The sequence below is a fragment of the Telmatherina bonti genome (assembly GCF_933228915.1).
Source record: "Telmatherina bonti genome assembly, chromosome: 13".
NCBI classification, from domain to species: Eukaryota; Metazoa; Chordata; class Actinopteri; order Atheriniformes; family Telmatherinidae; genus Telmatherina; species Telmatherina bonti.
Window position 1 is genome coordinate 23108602 of NC_136611.1, and position 21542 is coordinate 23130143.

Below are 21542 nucleotides of genomic sequence, written 5' to 3' on the forward strand. Positions count from 1 at the left end.
GTCAATTTGTTCATAAAAACATCAACAAGAAAAAAAACACTGACTTTCCTGTCTACTACACTCAAATATCCACATCCACACACACATACAATGTTTAGCCTTTTTCCACACTGTTGCCCTTGACATAACACTGCAGGGCCATAGCTATGGCTGGTGGACAGAAATGACACAATGAGAAAAATAAGAGAAAACATATAAAATCAGCAGTGCGTCTGCTGTGACATCGTCAAGTCATGAAACAGAAGACAGGAAGTGAATTCAAGAACTGAATAAATAGAAATAAAAATGACAAAGATTAAACTTCATGTAACATTTGTATGAGATGATACCTTAGAAACGCACACGAGGAATGCTCCCAAACCGCATCCAGGTCCAACACAATTAGGTTCTAAAAGAACAGAAAGCTTTTTTCTATAACTTCATCTCTTTCTCCGTCTCAGGGGTTCAATATCCCCCAGACACACATCACTGACTCTGCATCCCATAGTGCCAGCTTTAGGAGGCCATAAACACAAACAGGCTGAAAAGTGTGAAATAGAGAAGGCTGGTGTTTTAGACTGGAGATGGGTGGATATGAGCAAGTGTTGGTTCAGCATAGAAGAGCGATGAAAAATGTGCCTTCTTGAAAACCAACAAACATTGTGATTGACAGTTATAGCAGTTTCCTTATTTTTTCTCTATCTGTTTTAAGTTTTCACACATGGAAAAAGTCCTACAGGGAGAAGTGATGCATGTACCACATGAGGACTGCAGGGCAGATAGGTCTTATTGACCTATCACCCATTGTAAGATCAATAAGCTCCACAGGAACGAATAATGATTGGCATGAACCCCTGAAAACTTCAGAGGGAGTTCAATACCGTGAATTTAATGGATTAGTGCACAACAGACGTTTGTCCACCTCGCAGGCAGATGGCCATGAAATGGAAGTGTGGATGAAGTGTGTAGGAAGAATAAATATGTCACTCATTGATAAACTGACTCAGTGTTATTGGTACTGAGGTGCAGCCTTGGCAAATGATTTTCTGCCTCTCTGTGAAAGCGTCACCAGAGAATTTGGGCCCCTTTTTTTTGTGGCTCCCCTACAGTTGTCGAATGAAACACCATTGTTGTATAAACAAACCTCAACCTGAGTCCTGTTCAAGCACCACCATGCAAGAGAACTTGTTGTCAAGCTGTAGAAACTGATACTTTCAGAGGCCATAAACATGACAATATAGCAAGAAGAAAATGTTTGTATGAGACTACACCTGTGGCACAGAGGCTGCAAACATTTTTATATTGATCCATATCTTACATTTCTCTGAGAAACATCATAATATAAATGAACATGTTGCTTTTTATGTGTTTTTAATGTTTATCAAGGTAATGAGACATGATGACATAATGAACCAGGTCTCACAAGGGCCACAGTTCTGCAGGTTTTCCTTGTTTCCCTGCTCCATCACACCTGATTCCAATAATGAGTCTGTGCAGTACATCATTGGCTACTGGATCTGTTTAATTTGATGTGTTGTTGAAGTAGGTATACGTTGCAAAGCTGTAGGGTTATGGCCCTCATGGGACCCAGTTGCACAGCCCTGTAATAAACTGTCTTCTGTTGAAAGGCCTTTTCTATTTCTTCAATTTCTGCAATCAAAGAGTTTTATGAAACTTATCCATGATGAAACCGTCTCCAGAGTTGACAAATTGCTGAGTCAGTAAAAGAAAAAATAAATGATTGATCAAACTTTAAAAAAAAAGTGCAAACAACACAAACAAATATTTTGTTATTTAGATAAAATTCTTTCTGTAGATATTTTGTTCAATGCTATTAAAACCAACAAGAAAGCAGGATGGCACTGCCTCAGAGTAAAAATAAATCCGTATGAGAGCACACAGCAGCACACACAGCAGGTAACTCTGCCCTGGGTGTGGTACATAGACACATCTAAAAGCCTCTCCTAGATTTCCTTTGTGAGCGGTTTTTTGTCTTCTCAATAAGCAGCTGAGGATATAATCAATCCCACATTTATCTTATCTGAGCTCCTTATGGGCAGTGACCATAAAACTTGGTCTTTGTGTGTATTTGCTAGTAAACCTTACTCCCATTCCAGGCACCTGAGCTTTCAGAAACAGCTCACTTAAAAGCACAATCAGTGATCCAAAAGCCCACAATAATACGACCCTCTCTTAACTTTGGAATGGCTATTTAGCATTGGGATTAACAGCATTACCACAAACAAACATTGTAAACTGTGATGGATTAGGAGGCACAAATGACAATTCATCAGTGTGTAATTCACACTCTTCAATTACAGTGTGAGCACATGCTCAGAAAGTCCCAGTCAAATATTAGAAAATAGGCTTTTATTAGACGGTTCTACTTTCAGTCAAATCCTGTCATGCAGTACTGATAGCTGAGGTGTTTAGAGATAAAGGAGATGAACATACTGTATGCGTGAAACTGAGACAAACTGGAGAGTACTCCACCACTAATTTCCATATACATTTTTCCAGTGATACTATATCATGCTTGGTTTCTCCCTTTAACAATCTTTGTGATCAATTACTTCTCTCCCTCACCCATTCTCTCAGCTTAGCTGCACTTTGTATCATGATCTGACACTTCATAAAGTATGTGAATTCAAATTTAATGTATCTGTTTGTGTATGCATGCCCCAAATGTACGTCAATATGTTTACTTGTACATTTGTTACATTTGTGACACCTTACAAGATCTTGCGTAATGACTTATAGTACATACTTTCCTGCAGAGGCAACACACAAGCTAAAGGCAAAGCTTCCAATAATAATGCAGCAAACCAGAAAGCGAATACAGATGCAAATGCAGGAAGCAAACTATAGACTTATTATGATCATTTTTTTTGTTTTTTTAATTAAGTGTTTGAAACAAAACTGTTTAACGGCTGAATACCATTAATTACAGACTGCAATAAACAAATATTTGCCAAATTTAGAACTCTAGTGCAGCAGTTCTCACCACATTAAAAAAGTACACCCTAGTTATCAATGAATAGCCAATCATTTTGTTCATTTATTAACTACTTCTCTATATAAACCCTTGTCCAGTTTTTCAGCTTTTAAAAAACATATTCATTATCTGTTCTCTTCCCCTGCCTTTCTGCTGCCTTTTCACCTTAAAACGACTTCTTTTCTTTTCAAAACGATTCATGCAGCAGTTTTCTCTTTTTTCTTGCTTCTCTTATTCCAATAACTTCATAGTCTTAACACAAAGCACAAACAGACTTTTGCTGTCAGTACTTTGGTGGATTTTGATCTGCACATATTTTCCTGTTATTACTTGAAACCCTGCTTTTTCTTTAGAGGCACCATATTTTCAGTCTGCAGAAAAATACATTTTGTAACATAAATGTGAGCAAAATTATAATTAATCGCAAAAGATCTATATTCTTATTATTCTATTATAGCTTGTTCTTTATGTAAACTATCTCTTCTTCATGGTACAACAAAAATAAAGTTTTGGAACATCAAGTGACAAAAATGAATATTTTGTTACACATCTATGTTTTAGCATGTTGTGAATTTCTTTTTCAAGAAGGATGAAATTGCTTTTATTTATAACTATCTTTATGGTTATTTATCATCATGATACAGAAGTTTGTTCATGCACTTAACATAAACTAGCAGGCAATATATTTAAAGCACAACATAACATGAGGTTATTATTTGTAACTCCATTCCAAATATGTAAGATTTAATCTTTAAAAACTGGAGAAATCATTTGGAAGGTTTGATAACATATTAATTTAAAATTGAATTAGGTTTCAGCTGACTTCAAAATTTCCAACTCCATCAAATAAAAGAATTACGGAGCCATTATTACTACATTATCAATAATAGTAAATTGTAAAATTAATCAGACTCTGATGTAAAGTTAATCAGTTAACCCTAACTCTCGCAATATTCCAGACAAACACCTGATTCCTCTAATTTACACAGACAATCAAGAACCTGTGAAGAGAGATGGTGAACTTTGCAGTCATGTGTGGGTCTGTGGAAATAATGAGACATTCACTGTAGAAACAGCACAGTCATTCAGATGTGCTTAGCCACTTAATCAGTTTTAGAAATCCACACATATTATAAAATAGTTGTGTGCTCCTGATGCCAGTGTACAGAGCTGTATTGTGGCAGAAGTACTTTGATTCTGTGAATGGTTTTGCACAACCGTAAGCAGATAAGCATCCTCATGAGCGAGTATTTTATAACTCTGTGCACAAACCTCTGCTTGCATGGGGCTGTGATAATTTCCCTTGACTATTATGTAGCAGAGGCAGTAGATATAGTAAAAATATTTTAGCATCAGTAGCAAGAGCTGTAATTGCAGTTCAAGAGCCAAATTAATTAAATCCCCATGTATGGGTTTTCATTCATGACTGTAAGTAGTGATGAAATAGTAATATCACTGCTGCAGACAAACTGAAAATAAATGTTTGTTTGGGTTGTCTTCTAATCTAATAAAATCAGTCACCATGTGACACACTGTCTCCACCAAAGCTTGTTAACAAGCCACTAAAAGTTATTCTTAGAGAGGGCAGGGTGACATGTGATAACATTATTTTCCTTTCTTTCACTAACGTGTGAAAAAAAGTCCTGCTTCTTCATTTTCATCATCAATCTGTAGATACTCATTTTACATTCATGATCAATAGCTTACTGTGTCAGTGTAGGACAGATAAATGGCCCTGAATTATTTATTGATAATATATGAGCAGGTAATTACATTTCAACAGACGACAGAGTGATATTAGGCTCTAAAATTATCTATGAGACTCATGAAAAAAAGAGACACCACTGCACTAAAAAGAATTATAAAGACTATCCTTTAGATTATCCTCCAAAATCACACCAAAAAATCACAACGTTAAACATAACTTAAATGAAACAAAACATGGCTGACAGTACACTCGTGGATAACATTCTCAGTATCAAAACAGAATGAATATGGATGAGAAATCACCTGCTGATAACATTAGAAACAAATCAATAATGCATCATGGCTGTGTAAATTGGCGCTGGATTGTCAGATACCCTGGTTTGTTATTTTAGAAATAAAATGAAATAACTTCAAGTCCCAGAAATGTTTCTATGAACAGCATTTGCCTGAATTGTTGGAGGAGCTACAGTAAGAGTGACACTGATCTTTCTAAATCAATTAACAACGCTGCCTCTCATCACATCAGCAGGGGTTTAGTAGCATGCTGCAGGACACCAACCTCATCTCTATACAACATTTTTGCATAATTTCTTCTTGCATGAAAAGGCATTATATAATCTCTCATAAAGAGCCAGAAATATCACATTAAAAAAAGATAGATCCGCACTTCCCCATAAGATATTTAAGAACCTTCCCATTAACCTCCATGTCAACAAGTTAAGTTTGTACTTTCTCTTCCTGGGACTCAGTGCATCATTAAAAAAACACTGCAGGAGAGCCCAATCAAGGTTAACCAATACAGTGACTGTCAAAACGTCTGTTATTAACAACCACAGGGTAGTGGAGGCTCACTGATGCTTGCTATGAGATGTGAGTACAGGAAAGTAGAGCCTGTCATAAAACCTGCAGTCATGCTTCAGCAGCAAGCCTAGAACAGATCCGAGATGCTATGTGGTTGCAAACTGTGAGTGTGCATGTGTGAGCTCACAGGCTATATGTAGTGTCAGGACTGACAAATGGTCACTGCTCTGGGGTTTCCCATTACCCAGAATGCAATCTGCTAAAAAGGATGCACTGAATGAGACTGAGAAGACAAGGCACTTCATCATGAGACAGTGGTGTAGGAGCTGCAAATTTGCTCCGGAGCAACAGTAAACAATTGCACGCTCCATGCCTCTGCAGCTCTATGCAAGAATGATCTAGTTTCCCCTATTTTATTAACCCCAAATGAACCTCTACTCAGGAGTAACATGCTCCTTACAACATGAAGCAGCCATGTCTTTATTTTTACTGTAGTCTATTTCGGACCACTTATATGCCTGCTGTCAGTCTGTAATGTGTTTGATTCTTCTGCTGATTAGCTACAGATATAAGGGCCAGATGTGCCCCTACAGCAAAAGATGCACCAGTTTTCCTCTCCAAGTTGAACATTCTGCAACGTGGCAACTTAACATTAATAAAGAATAACTTTTACATCACTTCCAAAATTGCTGGAACCACTGGGACCTCTCTCTCTCTCTCTCTCATACTCAACAGCTAAAAAAATCCTTACAGGTCATTTGACAGATGTGTTTACACATATAAAATTAAAAAGGAATTAAAACCCAAAGGAGTTTATATGATACTCCCAAAATCTGATAGAAAACTGATTACTGGTGCGTTGGTGCTATCAAACAAGATTAAACATGTCCAGTAAAAACATAATAAAAATGTATCTCCTTAGTAGTATTGTATACATCAGGTTCTTGAGACAAATCACATTTCGAAGACCCCCCTATTCTTTATCTGTTGAAAATGAATGACAATCTACTTAGGATTCCATCATTTTCTTCATGATATCTTCAGTTTTTGCTAATAACTGTGAACGATAGGGAGAGTACTGTCTTTCTGCTGGCATGCTCTTTCTAGCTTTAATTTTACTCGTTTAGCTTTAATTAGTTTTCATCAAATTAGTAATGATAAAAGGAGTGGTTTTGTTTAAAGTATCAGATTTACTGTGTTCTCCCAAATGTTTTCTATGGTTGTAGCTCTGTAGGAAAATCTAAAAGTCTCTCTGCTGACTGTAAAGACTTTCACGCTCTGCTGCATAATAGATAGATAGATAGATAGATAGATAGATAGATAGATAGATAGATAGATAGATAGATAGATAGATAGATAGATAGATAGATAGATAGATAGATAGATAGATAGAAAGAAAGATAGATAGATAGATAGATAGATAGATAGATAGATAGATAGATAGATAGATAGATAGATAGATAGATAGATAGATAGATAGATAGATAGATAGATAGATAGATAGATGCATTGCATTATGCATTGCTGGAGAAAAGCAATGGCATCAAGCTGAATTTTGCAAGTGTGCACATTCATTTTTTGTTTTCACAGTTACTAAGCTGTGTCTATGCCTGCTTCAGTTTTGACAATGTCATCATAGTGAATTTTATTTCTTGTGCAGAGGTATTTCCAACCCCATTTCCCACAATAAAAGGTTACACTCCTACAACAGTTTGCATGTATTTGTGATGTTACATTCCAAGCTGTGAAAGCTGTTTCACATTATATTCAAATCAGACACTTACTGAAAGAGTAGAGAAGCTAAAATGTGTTTCATATTCTACTCTATGCACTAATATGACATAGATAAATATATAAATAAGTGAAGAAACAGTGACTATCAAATGTACTGAAAAGAGTCCAAAAAAAAAAAGGTTTTTACAAAAGGGCAAAAAAAAAAAGAAACACTTAGACTTAAAAAGCACCAGCAAGTTCCTCCAAAAGTGAAAAACAAGACAAATTCAGCTATGTTTAAAATACTGTTCACACAAAATATAATATTTTAAAATCTTTGTGGAAAAAAAAAACAAGGTAGCATATAAGAACCTAATGATACAAACATACAGATCATTCAGGAAAAGCTCATGTTCAATAATCAATTATCCATTATAGCATTAAGAGTCTGTTCACTGCAGTTTCTGTTTACATTATGCATTTATGCAGAATTTAGTTCACTTTTTTCCTTTCGGAAAATAAGAAGCAAAGGCACTACATTGCAAAACGTATGAAATGCATCCTCGACATGATAAACAGACAAGCATATATACAAATATACCACAAGTTTGAAATGGAGGAGTTTCTGTCAAGCCTGGACTACTAGCAAGCTTCTAGGGCAGACAGGGGGTAACATGTTTTCATCTGAAAGATGACAGCTAAGGCAGGGTTGGGGCTTCTGGGATAAACAGAACTGTAGTGATGAAGGATAAAGTAAAATTCAAAGTGAGGTTACTTGACAATTTAAATTTACTGCGCTTCAGTGATAAGTGTGAAAATGAACTGAAGTTACATTCTGCTTTTTTTTACGCATATAAATGGTTATGAATATCACAGTCACCTTTTCAATACAACCAAGCACGTGGAAATTCAAAGAAGCATGGTGAAATATAAAAACATATATCCAAGATATGCTCTTCTGTATAAGCTGTACTGTGTTAAGAAAAAAAAAACGAATATGTTGTTCACTGATGTGTATTTTAACATGTTACGTTTATTAATGGATGAAAGCTTAAAAGCATATTTTTGCCATGGAGTAGAAACCCAACAGGCTACAAACTAGCTCTGAATTTTGTAATACATAGATAGATAGATAGATAGATAGATAGATAGATAGATAGATAGATAGATAGATAGATAGATAGATAGATAGATAGATAGATAGATAGATAGATAGATAGATAGATAGATAGATAGATAGATAGATAGATAGATAGATCGAGAAAAAGATTGATATTAGAGGCAGTCAGTTATGTCTCTGGCCCCAATTCAATGTTTAACCTCTGTTCTGCAGTGAGCAGTGAATCCTTCGGACTTGAAATGACAGCATATGCAAGCTCAGCAGAAATACAAGAGCAACTCAAAATACAGTATGAGAAGCATGGCTAACATCAGGAGCAGATGCATTTGGCAGTGAATGCAATCAAACTCCACAGTTAAGTAAAAATGTTCAATCAAATATGAATAAATAATACATCATAAACTGTAACTGTATCAGTTGTGTGTAACAGAGGTAGGTTGGTATGTTGATTACTATTTTTATGGCTACAGAAAAAAATGGAAAGGGTTTGTGACTACATCAAAGCAAAGCTAATAGAAGAATAAGAAATAGCTATCACAAACATGTTTATGGTAAATGGTATTCCAGTCGGTTCAGCATGAAACGTTTGCTTCTTTTGTTAAATTAAATTAATATTCAGAGCTCTTGTAAGGCTTCCTAAAGAGTAGTTAGTGAATTTTCATCTCTAGAGGTCTACTAACTGCAACAAAGGATTAACATTGTAGATTAATGGCAGTATTCTATGTTATCTCATTTAACATAATTACAAAAACAAGCACTCAATTGGCATTAATTAAATGATCATATCAAACAGGAGTGCTTTAGTCGAACCTCAGTGATGGAACATAAGGGAAGACACTAATTCCATTATAAGGAACCAGAAACACCCTGTTATTGAGTTCTTCTCCCATCCCATTTTTTGTTCTACTAGACAACCTTGCCTATGAGTTTGTTCAGCTCATAACATTAAAACCAGCTGGAGCTCAAACACAGGCTATCTCTGGGAAAACATGTTGCTGTTTTATATTTCTAGAAACCGGAAGTACCTGCAGTATTTTAGACAGATAGATAGATAGATAGATAGATAGATAGATAGATAGATAGATGGATAGACAGATAGATGGATAGATAGATAGATAGATAGATAGATAGATAGATAGATAGATAGATAGATAGATAGATAGATAGATAGATAGATAGATAGATAGATAGATAGATAGATAGATAGATAGATAGATAGATAGATAGATAGATAGATAGCATTGTCATGGCAATCTCATCAAAGCATGCATCCAGTCTTTCTCTTTACCCTGATTCCTTCTTATGGTGTGTTCAGACCAAACGCGTTTGGTCAGGTTTACATGTAAAGTCTATGTGGAGGCACGTCAAGGAGGCTTTGGCATATTTTCACACTGTAAAGGACCCAATAAAGGCTAATTCAGCATCCATCTTGTATCCTGTCACTACTGTGAGCTCTCTTCAACCAGTAAAAGCCAGTCAAAATGTCATGCCAGTTTCTTATCCCTTCCTGTTTTATTTTCTATTTCTGTTTCTATGTCTTGATTCTTACAGCAATGTTTCATTTAGTTTATTTACTGAAGCAGCCATGTTGTAATTTTAAAAGGACAACAAAGGTAATTTTAAAATGTGTTCATATCAAGTTGTTGACATGTGACATGTGCCTTAAATCAATATGCAACTATCACGTGACGCCTGGAAGGAAGTTGTAAAAAAAAGGTTTCTTAGTCTTGGGACACTGCAGGGCAACGGCAGATCCAGGACTGCATAAATAATCTCAGTATGGCATTAAAATAAGTTAAAAGCATAAATTCTTATGTCATAAACTTGTGTGTTATGAATTTGAAGCTAGATGGAATAATCTTTTGAGGATTTAAAAAAATGAATAACTTTTTCTCCAACAAACTACCACATCAGACAGTCCAGAGCTTCTCCAGCCTACATACCCCAGAAGAATAAAAAAGTGACAAAACAACATGCCTTGCATCACTGATAGCCATTAAAATGTTATTACTCAAACCACTTTTTGACCACCATCTTCTTGGGCCTCTGTCTCAACTTCACTCTATAATGAGCTGTCTTGATGGGTTTCAGACAGGAAACATAGGTGAGCTTCTCTACCCCCCTGCTCATTATCTGGGTGGTCAAGAAGACAGGCAAAATGTATAGCAGAGAGCAAGGATCTTATTGTGATCTGGTGTCATGGTCGCTTCAGCCACTAATGAGACTCCATCATCCATTAAGTCATCTCATTGTTAGAATGCCAGTTTTATGCAGGAATCTCTGACTTTAATTGTTTTTGCTAGGTGGTCTCAGACCTGTGAACATCAAGCAGTTTTGATTCGTCAGGGTTACTGATTTAAATAACAAAATCCCAAAACCAGCACAAGAGTTGTAGTTACTCAGACTTGAAAACACTAGAAACATTGTTTTCTGAAACAGTGTTTTAGCATAAAACCAAGTGCTTCTTTTGCCCAGATGCCCAAAACTGTGCTGCCTTGCTCCAAGTAATTCCAAATGAATACACATAGATAATGAGACACAGTTCATAGGTGGGTAAAGGGAAAACTGATTACTTTCATAAGTTTTTGTTGAAAATAAGAAATTGTTCGTATTGTTAACTAATCTAATTACAAAAACCATATTTAACTCATAATCTTTAGTTAGTTTAGTACAGATGCTCAGACATTTGTTTGTTTACAGCGCAAATTATTTACAAATAATATCTGGGATGAAACTTGATCAGGATTAAACTAAATCACATGTAAAGCAGACTTTGCATTTGTTTATGTCATCAGATTTTTTTCTTCTAAAGATAAAACAGAAGATTACCATTCTATGAACAATGTTATTTGTTTGAGAACATTGACATTATTATTCTGGGTGCAACAGTGTCCAAGTAACGATTCAATTTAGAGGCAAAGAGGGAGACAGGTATAGGGTAGCTTTCATTTGGTGGGATAGATAAAGCCTTGAAAAAGCTCTTCACACTGTCTGCCCACATTAACTTCCATACTAGTGCAGTAAAACGAAAAACAAACAAATCTCCTACCTGTTCGATCTCGAATGGCAAGGTTTTTTCCTTTCTTTAGGACAATATCCAGCTGGTACATGGCTGGACAAGGAGGCTGAGGCAGGAGCTCTGCATTACTGGGTCCCACTATGTTGATCCCCTGTGAACACAGGAGGTTACACAAGTTACACAAGACATCAGACATAGATTGCACTATCAAGACTCTCAATATCTGTGTTTTTTGCTTTTATAAATATTCATATAATTTGGTTTTTCCACTCAGATTTTGTCATTATCATTGAATTTAATCAGTCATTTCCTTCTTTTTATATATATTTGATTTTTTACTGTATGCATCCAAAAGGTAAGAAAGACGTTTGTTGTTGTGTCACTAGACTCCACGAAAGGGAGATTATGCAGTTCCTACAGTACACATTCTTCTTTGTGCATTGTATGCACTGTATGACATGGTGTATTTTGTAGGCTAAACTAATGAGAACCAACTGCAAGCATGCAGCTTCCTCTGAAAACCTTCAAGCATGACTCTCTTTGACAGGGTCATCTCTTTGGCTTTGTATGTCTCGCTGTGGCCTTGAGGTCAAAGCACCCACTGGTTATGATTGCAGAGCCTCTTCATGAGAGACACAATAACCCAAGCTACACACAGATCCACAACAGTGTACTTTCTTACTGGATCCTCCACTATGTTAATTTATCTCTCCTCTCCAGAAGACAATTCATGTGTGGGCATTCCTGTCATGTCTCACCAGCTATCATACTCAAAGATGAAGCTAATAATAACTACAAAAGAAAAATCTAGAGGCCTACGGGAGACCGCTAAGAGACTATCATGTCAACAATAAAAGAGCAACTCTTATTAGAATGAGGCAGAGAGATGTTTAAGGGGTTAGAATAGAGTGGCCATGGAAAATATGATGGAGATGGTAGAAAGAAGAACACCTGAAAAAGTCCTCATCAAAAACAACGAATACACTCTCCTCTTGAGAAGTCGTAGCTTTTGTAGCATTTTCTGTAATTATTGACATAATAGTTGTTGTCTTTCAGGAACATCAACTACTCAAACCAAATCTAACTGAGTTTTTTTTTTTTTATTGTCCATAAAAATCTTTCTAAGAACTCCAAAAGCCAATCCTGAAATATTCCATGTGAATTAAATCTGACTCTGGGAAGAGAAAGTTGATTGACCCTGATGACCTGAGGGATCTGGTTGGTTTATAACAACCCAGAAAATCCTGAATGTTTTTTGGCCCTACACCATTCAGTGCTCTGTAAACTAACAGCAGCATTTCAGAGTCAGTTCTTTGACAGACAGGAAAGCAGCATAAAGATCTGAGGGTGAAAGGCTGACTTCACAACTGTCTTAATGTAACTCCCCCTGGGAATGTTATCTGCTATGTCACTGTGTGCAGATAACTGAGTGGTTAAGACCCATCTTGAACATCCTCTGCTCTGTATAATGTGTTCTATGAAGGATTTTATGTTGTATAAGTTGTAGATTTCAGCTATGAGTCAAATTGAATTTGGAAATATTTGCCAAAATGGTTTACTAGGATTTAGATCTAGATATAAATTGGTAAAGAGATTAAGTCATCTATTTTTGGTTAATCTGCATGTCTTTGATAGTAGCTTTGGAGCACAAAGGTCTATTCTGCTACACTGGGAAGAAGTTCCAGGTCCGTGGAAGAATTCTGTATTAATTGTGAATTTGAGTTGTTGATATTTTAGAAAACAATGTTGCTGCTGATATGACATTGTGATGAGAGAGAACATCAAAACATAAAAGGTTTTTGTTAGGTATTATGTGTTCAATCATATGTTTAAAGTGTGTGTTTGTTAATCCATGGGAGTAAAAACTATTATATTTTCATATTTAGAAGAAATATCAGCATTGGTGCAGATGGGTGTGAGCCGACATTGGATTGGTGGTGGTGTTTTTTTTTTAACAAAATTCCCACCAGGCTGTCAGTGAAGTTCTGATGTTAATGCTACTGAAACACTTGTAATGTTTGATACAGTTCAGAAATTTCCAAACTGTCTCATAGGTTGGACCATTGTAAAGTTCAGGTTGTTATATTTCCATCAGCCTTCTTCCTCCTTTTTATTGTTTTTGTCTTTTTTAACAAATAAGTTTGTCCCCTTGTGCATTCTTACGTGTTTACTTCCTGCTCCCACCTGCTTCTAAGTTGCTGATTGGTACACCTGCTTCCTGCCATTAGTCTCTAAATCTAATTTTCCTGCCTCCCATCTGAAAGTCCTGCAGTTTGGTCCTTCCTCTTCCTCTTCAGGAAGGATCATGACAGGTTGTATAAGCTTGATTTTCATTTTGCATCCCTTCCCCTTCAAATGACTCATGCACAGATCCTCTGTTCTTCAACATTTTGGAGAATCCAAAGTCATCTCTGGATAAACTGAGGACATCTCTTCAGACCAATAGAATTCATTTATTTATAAATGTATTTATTTGAATATCTTGAAATTATTCTGACAAATCTGAGAAAAAAAATTAAATGAAAGAGTAAAGTAAGAGTAAAGTAATTCTAACTCTCAATATATTTAGCTACACTCAAGCTTGTTACATACTTCACGAGAAACGAGAACTTTTTTCTTGTTCTCGAGGCTCTGAGAAGAAAATGACATCATTTTGTGCTTGCGGACATGTTTGAAGACAGTTCTTGACACATCCAATTGGCAGAACTTTTTTCCTGCGGGGCTCCGAGAAGTATCGTGCGATTGGTCGGACATTTGAGGCGGGCGTGGTTAATATGAAAAAGTATGAAGCGGACAGTTGCCGCTTCAGCGTTTTTGCTGTTGCTGGTAAAATGGATTGTTTTGATAAAATTGCTGATCGAGGTGGTAAGAAAGTACTAACATTTTTTACCACATGTGGTATTAAAATACACGGACCCAGCCGCGTGCACAATCCGCCCTGCCACGGACGAAGTGGCTCGTTAAATATGAAACTAGAAAAGCACTCGGCGAATGCAAACCCCCTCCAAACACAATGTTAAAGAATCCTTTAAAAAATCCAAACAGTGATACAGGTCACCACCAAAATTTAATCAGTTCTTCCTCTTCACATTTCCAACAGGTCCAAAAATGTCATGAAAATCAATCCTAACTTTTTTAATTATCTTGAACACAACAGACAGATAGATGCCGGTAACAACATAACCTTTTTGGCAGAGGTAACAACCGTGTTCATTGCACATAAAAGCAAATATCACCCATAGTGACCCCTCCCAGCTGCAGATGTGCTTCTTGTGGAGTGTGAATGGACCTGACGAAAAAGAATTTTTTTCTGTTTAATCAATAAAATCAGTTTTGCCTGCATCACCAAAATGAGGAAGCTGCAGCTGTCCACTTCATGCTTTTCCATGTTAACCACGCCCACCTCAAACATCCGACCAATCACACAAGACTACTAGGAGCCCCACCAGAAAGAAGTTCTGCCAACCTCATGTGTCCAGTATTTTCTTCAACCATGTCTGTGAGAACAAAACATAATTTTCTTCTCGGGGTCTCGCTTCTGGTGGAGTCTGCAGCATTTATGCTGCAAGAATGCAACCTGTGCTTGGCATAATGGTGTCTTATGGAGGAGCACCATGGAATCAACATTCATTAACCAGAAACAATCATATTCACATTCAAGGAGTGTAACGTTAATATAACTGCTATCTATTAATTTTCCATGAGTACACCAATCAGGAAACAGCTGCAGTACAGAAAAGTCCTGAAGATACAAACATGAGTTATCAGAGGCCCAAAGGAAAAAAGTTGTGAGATTGGATGGGATAAACTTGCAGTGAACAGAGCATATGAAAACTGCTTAAACTCTGTAAGAGTGTTTTCTTTATATTTTGTGTGTGTGTGTGTGTGTGTGTGTGTGTGTGTGTGTGTGTGTGTGTGTGTGTGTGTGTGTGTGTGCTTGTGGTCTTGCAACATTAAGCCTGTTTGCCAGTGAACATGACTAACAAACAGAAACTAAAAGACACCCTGTACAACACAACTTTGAGTCAGGCCTGGTAATAACACAGTGATTAAAAACAATATACAAATTCCCTGAAAGGCAGAAAATGCCACTACACTCTTTTTTTTTTCTTGATGGCTTCATGGTTAATAAAATAACATGGACACAAAATGAAAAAAGATCAAATTTAAAGTAGTTATCAATACAGCACACACTGTTTGAGTAAAACAATCATATGAATGGGGATCTATGCAGTATATCCTTAAATAATACAAAAGATGAAGACAAACAGACAACAGAGATTCAAATGCTAATACTCTGCAAAAGGAGAAAACATGGAGTTAACTACGAGGATTAATTTCACCAGACATGGTCTTTAACCAGCTATTTTACCCAATGACCTTAGTCTGCTCTTTGGAACACACTGGAAAGAAAATATATCCCAATGCTTCCCACTGAGACTTCAACCTTCCTATCTGAACACTGATCCAGTCACGAGAGACCCACATATCAAAGACACACTACACACACAGTGGAAATGACAGAAATGAAGAAGCATAGAATAAGGCAAAGACCAAGGTCCACCTATTCCACCTGAACTCTGTTGCATGAGTCTTTAAAATGAACAATGTAAGTGCACACTGACTTTGACTTGAAATTTCTTTGACAAACCCCAACCGCCCCACTAAAAAAAATCCTTCCCGTTTAACTTTAAAATTAATGTTGAACTGAAAAAGATTATTCCATGCTTGCATGTATAAACAACATCGAGCAACACAATGAATATGTGAACCAGTGTTCCCACATTAATCCAGATCTATTCAACTGGCAGAGCACTTCCTATTTACACTGAATAATCTCTGCAGAACAACATCACAAAGTGCTTGGGGTATCTGAATAAAACCTTTCAGCCTTTTACATAAAACGAGCCCTTCAAACACAAATAGTAAATGACTATTGAAAGATCAATTGGTATCAGGTTTATTTTCTTAAAATAACTGAATTGTATTTTGATTGAATAAATGGGGTTTAGGTTTAACACTATTTCTATATGCTGCTCATAGTTAAAGAGGTAGAGTTTTAAAGATTTCATAGTAAATCATGTGGGAACACAGCAGCAAGCTGTAGCTGAGTTCTGAGTGCCAGAAATCCATACAAACCATTTAGTCTAACTATTGAGTCTGTAGCACCTTAATTAGGTTAGACTACACAACACAACTCCCGCAGGTCCACACATATAATACAGTTTGATTCAAGTGACAGCTGCTGTAGTACAAAAATATACAGTTTAGCATAAAATCAATAGCGGGTGTATTCTGAGTCATGCAATTGTTTAACCTTTTTGTCTTTTAAAAAAAACAGCTGCATAAACCTGAAAAAAAAAAAAATTTTAGTCAACTTTTAAGTCAACTAATAAAAATGAAATGCATTAAAGTCATGAGGGAAGTTGGTCACCTAGTAATGTTTGATTCCTTTTCAGCACTGAGCATGAGTTGGTGACTCTTTGCCAAGCAATTTCCACTTCATAATAAGTGTGCTCTGCAGACTCTGCATGAAGGTAGCAAGGTTAGTCGGTCAGCTCACCTGGAAAAGATTATTCTGTAAAGGCTGCTTACTCTGTAATCATCCTTGATGGCATTTAGACTCTGACTACATCACTTGCTTTACTGAACTGAACAGTTTCCTTCTGAGAAGCAGTTTGGTTAGAGGATAATACCAACTCCTTTGTTAGGTAAGTCATGATTACTCTATTTGGATCCTCCAAGCAAAAGGTAGCATGCCTGCTTATTGCACTCTACTCTACACAGAAGAGACTAAACTGAAGGCAGATGATAAATACCTGCGATTGCTCCTCTCTGTTACTAACATTCATCTGACATTTGATACCAAATAAAATCTTATTCTTCTTATCTGCCTTCATTCTGTGGTGTTTGTTGTTTTTTTTCATCCTGATACGCTTCAGTTTTCCCACGCTGTCAACCTCATATCTTTCTTGATTTTGCTGTCACAGTTTAGTCCAATGGGCTTCTTTCCTTTTCAAGCCAGTCAGTCTGATCCCCTTTTTATAAAACTCTCTGTTCCATCATTCTTTCTTCAGGCTGAATGTTGCGCAACCTCCCTCCTCCCCATCTCCACCACACTCTGATGCTAGAGGAGCAGAAGTCTCTGTAACATCCTACCTCGGCTCATACACCACCCGACTCCAGGGGATCCGATCCAATTCTGCTCCTTTGTTCATCATTCTACTCAGCCAAGATGACACACTGGAGTCTTAAAATACATTTTATTTATCTCTGGTAAATCAGTGAATTTTTCGCTTAATTTTTCAATGAATCTCTTTAACAGAGTACGGATTAAATGACTCTTAGTGGGAATATTTCTCACCATTGACCACCTCATCTTCCTTCAGCAAAGAATTCCCCCAAATTAATACAACTTACATGCAGCATTACAACTGTTATGCTCTGGTTAACTTTCATATCCAAATATTTATATAATTAACCTCACAGACTAAATGGCGATAGTGATGGCTAATAAGAAAATTGTTCCCTTTTGGAAAGTCAACCTGAGTCATGTATTTCTGATTGTGGATTATAATTCATGGCACTGGTGTTCTTCTGGAGCTGAAAGCTGGTAGTTAGCCTGGAGCCAGACTCTCATTTCTCACAGTGATGACAGGTAATTTCCAGGCTCTACACCTCCATTCCTGCATAACAATAACCTTTTCCTGCTTTCTCATTAACAGAACCATTTTGAGATTTCTCCTTCTCTGGCAGTGATGCCGCTTCCTGCTATCAAATTGTTGCCCAACTTTAATTCATTAATACACCACATTATAAATGTGGTGTAAGGGTACATTTATTTCAGGATAGTCCGCTAAACTCAGTCCGATTGGGGTCTTGGCTCAGTTGTAGGGGGGTTTATCCATGCAACATTATGCCAAATGCAAGTAGACTTTTTTTGTAGTACACTTCCTGTATTTGGACCACTTGAAGCGGGCCGAGACTGGAATTGTTGGCACATTTACAGCTCCCCAGATGAAGCAGACTTTATGAGCAAACGGACTAGGATTTGAATAAAAAAGCCTAAAGTGAATGTGACCTAATTTTCAGTTTACTTAAGGAAAATGACTAGAATTTACTGCTAAAAAGTATTTTTGTCATTTGAAAAATACACTTATTTGAGTCTTGACTTTTTGTATTAGCTGTTCCTTTTTCACTTCCATTAACTTGAGCTCTCCATCTATTAATACCCAAAGAAAAGGATCTATTTTCAATATTTAATTCTGCTACTAAATGATAGTTGAACCACATTATGACACTCTAAAATAAAATGCTTCTCCTAATATATATAATATATACAGTACTGATTTCATCATAAAAGCAGAAAAAGGTAATTGATAAAACTCTTATAGTCTGCGACCAGTCTGGGGTGTATCCTGCCTCTCATGTTCACTCTAGTATGTACACAAAGTCGCATTTTGGTCAAGCATATGATCAGGATCAGGTTAAAACTTAACTCTGCTTACAACGTAATGCAAAGCATTGTTCTTTCTACTTTATGCAAATTAACTGAATCACAGAAAGCAGACTGTAAAAATGTTTCCTGTTAAGGCAGTAAAGACATAATAAAATCTGTTCATTTCATGTAAACAAAATTTTAAAAAAACAAAACAAACATCCTAACCATTCAAACTCCAGTCAACATGTCAGCTGATTTATTTAATATTCTCACTCATAACCTTATAGTATCACATGGTGACATTTTCAAGGACACATTATTTGACAAGCAGCTGTTGACAGATAGGCTTTATTTTCTTTTGGTGGCAGTGTGATGAACGATGTTGCCATCTAAATCAGGGCATGATGATGTAGTTTTTATATTGTGATATAACTGCAACTGATGCACTGTTTCGAAATAAGTCTTTAATTGATGTGGTGTTCAGTTCAGGATAAAAGCAGGTCGATTAAAACAACAATGCCATAATGAATGCATCTAAGCATGGAAACAGAAAATGAAAAATCTATGTGAGATAAATGCCAGGTAAGTAGTTTCTTAAACGAAGATCCAGGCCTGAATTTTCACAGCGAACAATAAAAATTGCATGAGTCAGGCCAATCTCGTGATCTCATTACTTCACTTTAGGGATTCATTTTCAACCAGAGTGCCTGTCCCTGCTCTAGATACAAGGTGTCTATTATGTAGACATCCATCAGACAGGTATCTTTAAATTTACAAATAAAACAATAGAAAATACAGTTCTATACTCATTCCAAACATCTGTACACAGATAAAAAATTGTTTAGCTAAAAAATCAGAAGGCATTTAAGTCTGTAATGAACAAAACACTGACCCAGTCTTCTCCTTACTGGTTCTTTGCAGTTTCCACCGGAAAAATCCGACCACACATATGTGACACACTGTACAGGCACATACTGTAAAGAAGGCTCTTGAGGTCTGCCAGTGAAATCTATTGAATTGCTAGAAATGCATCTTTCTGTGCTCTAATAATAGAACATACGGGGGAGGAAAACACTGTAAGAGGCTGAGGTTGTTTCCCACTCAATATTTCTTCCTCTGCGTTGGTGCAAGAAGCAACATGCAAAAAATTTTAAATGAACTAAAATGACAGGGATTTAATTATTTCTTAAATGTGTCCTTCTACTATTTATTGATTGAGTTTTAATTAAATGTTTTTGCAGCCTTTCATGACTGTGCAAATTGTAAATAACACATACATGAAATTCTTCAGGCATTTATTCAAAGTACTGCAGCGCTCATCTGCAGTCACAATGAGCTCAAGCAACTGAAAAACAGTTCAAAACAATATGTCTGACAATTATTGCTCAATAAAAATGTCCTTTTGGCATGTCTCATTGAAATACCCCTGACTTAAATGAATGGCACAGTAAAAACATCACAATTGTGCACTTAATCGGCACATTGCTGACTGAGACACATTTCCAGTCAGCTTAGTCAGAGATCATAAAAGGTGTCAGCAGCTTCACTCATCATTGCATCAGTGGCAAGTGAATTGTCGCCACACTCTACTGCCTGACTTCACTAGAATCATCAACGTTCCTGCTTACTTTGATTGCACCGTTGTCTTCTTTATTTCGATAAGACCTCAGGGTCATATCAGTGCCACAACAAACATTTCCATTTGAACGTCTTGCACTAATATAAACCTTCATATTGTAAATATAATATATACAGTACACCCATATTTATCTTTTACATCACACTAGATAAGTCACAAAAGCGTGAAAAATATCACAGAATGTGAAAAGTAACTGGGCCAAAAGAAATACTCCATTATGTGCACCCATTTCCGAACCATTAATGAGCCTCTTGAGTGTGTGCCAGGTGACGTGTAGTGTGACTTGCACAGGGCCAGTGCATCATAGTGAGTAGACAGCCAACAGCCACTCGACTAGATAATGAGATTTTTAGTGTGTGTTCATTTCTTAATAATACTCCAACAGACTGTCATTCAAAGTGAAGCTATTTCACTCTCCGGTCCCTGACAAATGAAATTACTCTCCTCATGCAGAAGGTGAGAAGACAATGAAAATGCTTACTGGTGTATTTAGTAAGGTGGCAGTAAAAACACTGGCAGGTAAATGACTGTTAAACTATCTGCAAAACTTTATATAAGTTAAAAAACAAATGTAACCATAGACCAAAACACAGCTATCAACTATTTAAGCAAGATTTATTGGGGTAAAATGATTATTTTCTTCTCTTTCCTTATCCTGATGTTGAAGGATTAATAAACACACCAGATGGTGAAACGGTATATCAATTAATCCTCAACTGAAAAAAGAGCCCAGAGAGGAATGAGGGGCCTGAAAAGGAAATGACACAGTAAATGAGAAGGTAAAAAAACAGTTTATTTGTTCATTCTCATTTCTGGGGCAGTAAATTTATGTTCTTAGTCTTCAAGATGTAGAGCTTTGCTGTCAAAACGACTGCAACTTCAAAACAGTGTATGTACTTTTTAGATACCACCAGAAGCAAACACTCATTATTGTGCATAAAAGCTGACAAAAAACACTTTACTATCAAAGCTAAAAAGTCTAACATCAGCTGAAAATTAAGGCTTCCCCTAATTTGTGCTTGACTAGAAGTATATTAAACATCTGAAATGTGGTGAACTACATTACATCTTTTGTTGAAAGCCTGTGTCATATTGCTTTTATATTAGGCAAGGCAAGGCAAGTTTATT

The 21542-nt window shown here is 36.5% G+C and overlaps 1 protein-coding gene across 1 annotated transcript in view; it reads right to left on the bottom strand.

Annotated features, from left to right (window-relative positions):
- LOC306764706 (multiple C2 and transmembrane domain-containing protein 1-like) overlaps positions 1 to 21542 on the bottom strand; it is a 144324-nt gene that overhangs the window by 79445 nt on the left and 43337 nt on the right. The window contains exon 2 of the mRNA XM_079251921.1: positions 11365 to 11485. Coding sequence (XP_079108047.1) covers positions 11365 to 11485 — 121 coding nt within the window. The remainder of the gene's footprint in view (positions 1 to 11364; positions 11486 to 21542) is intronic.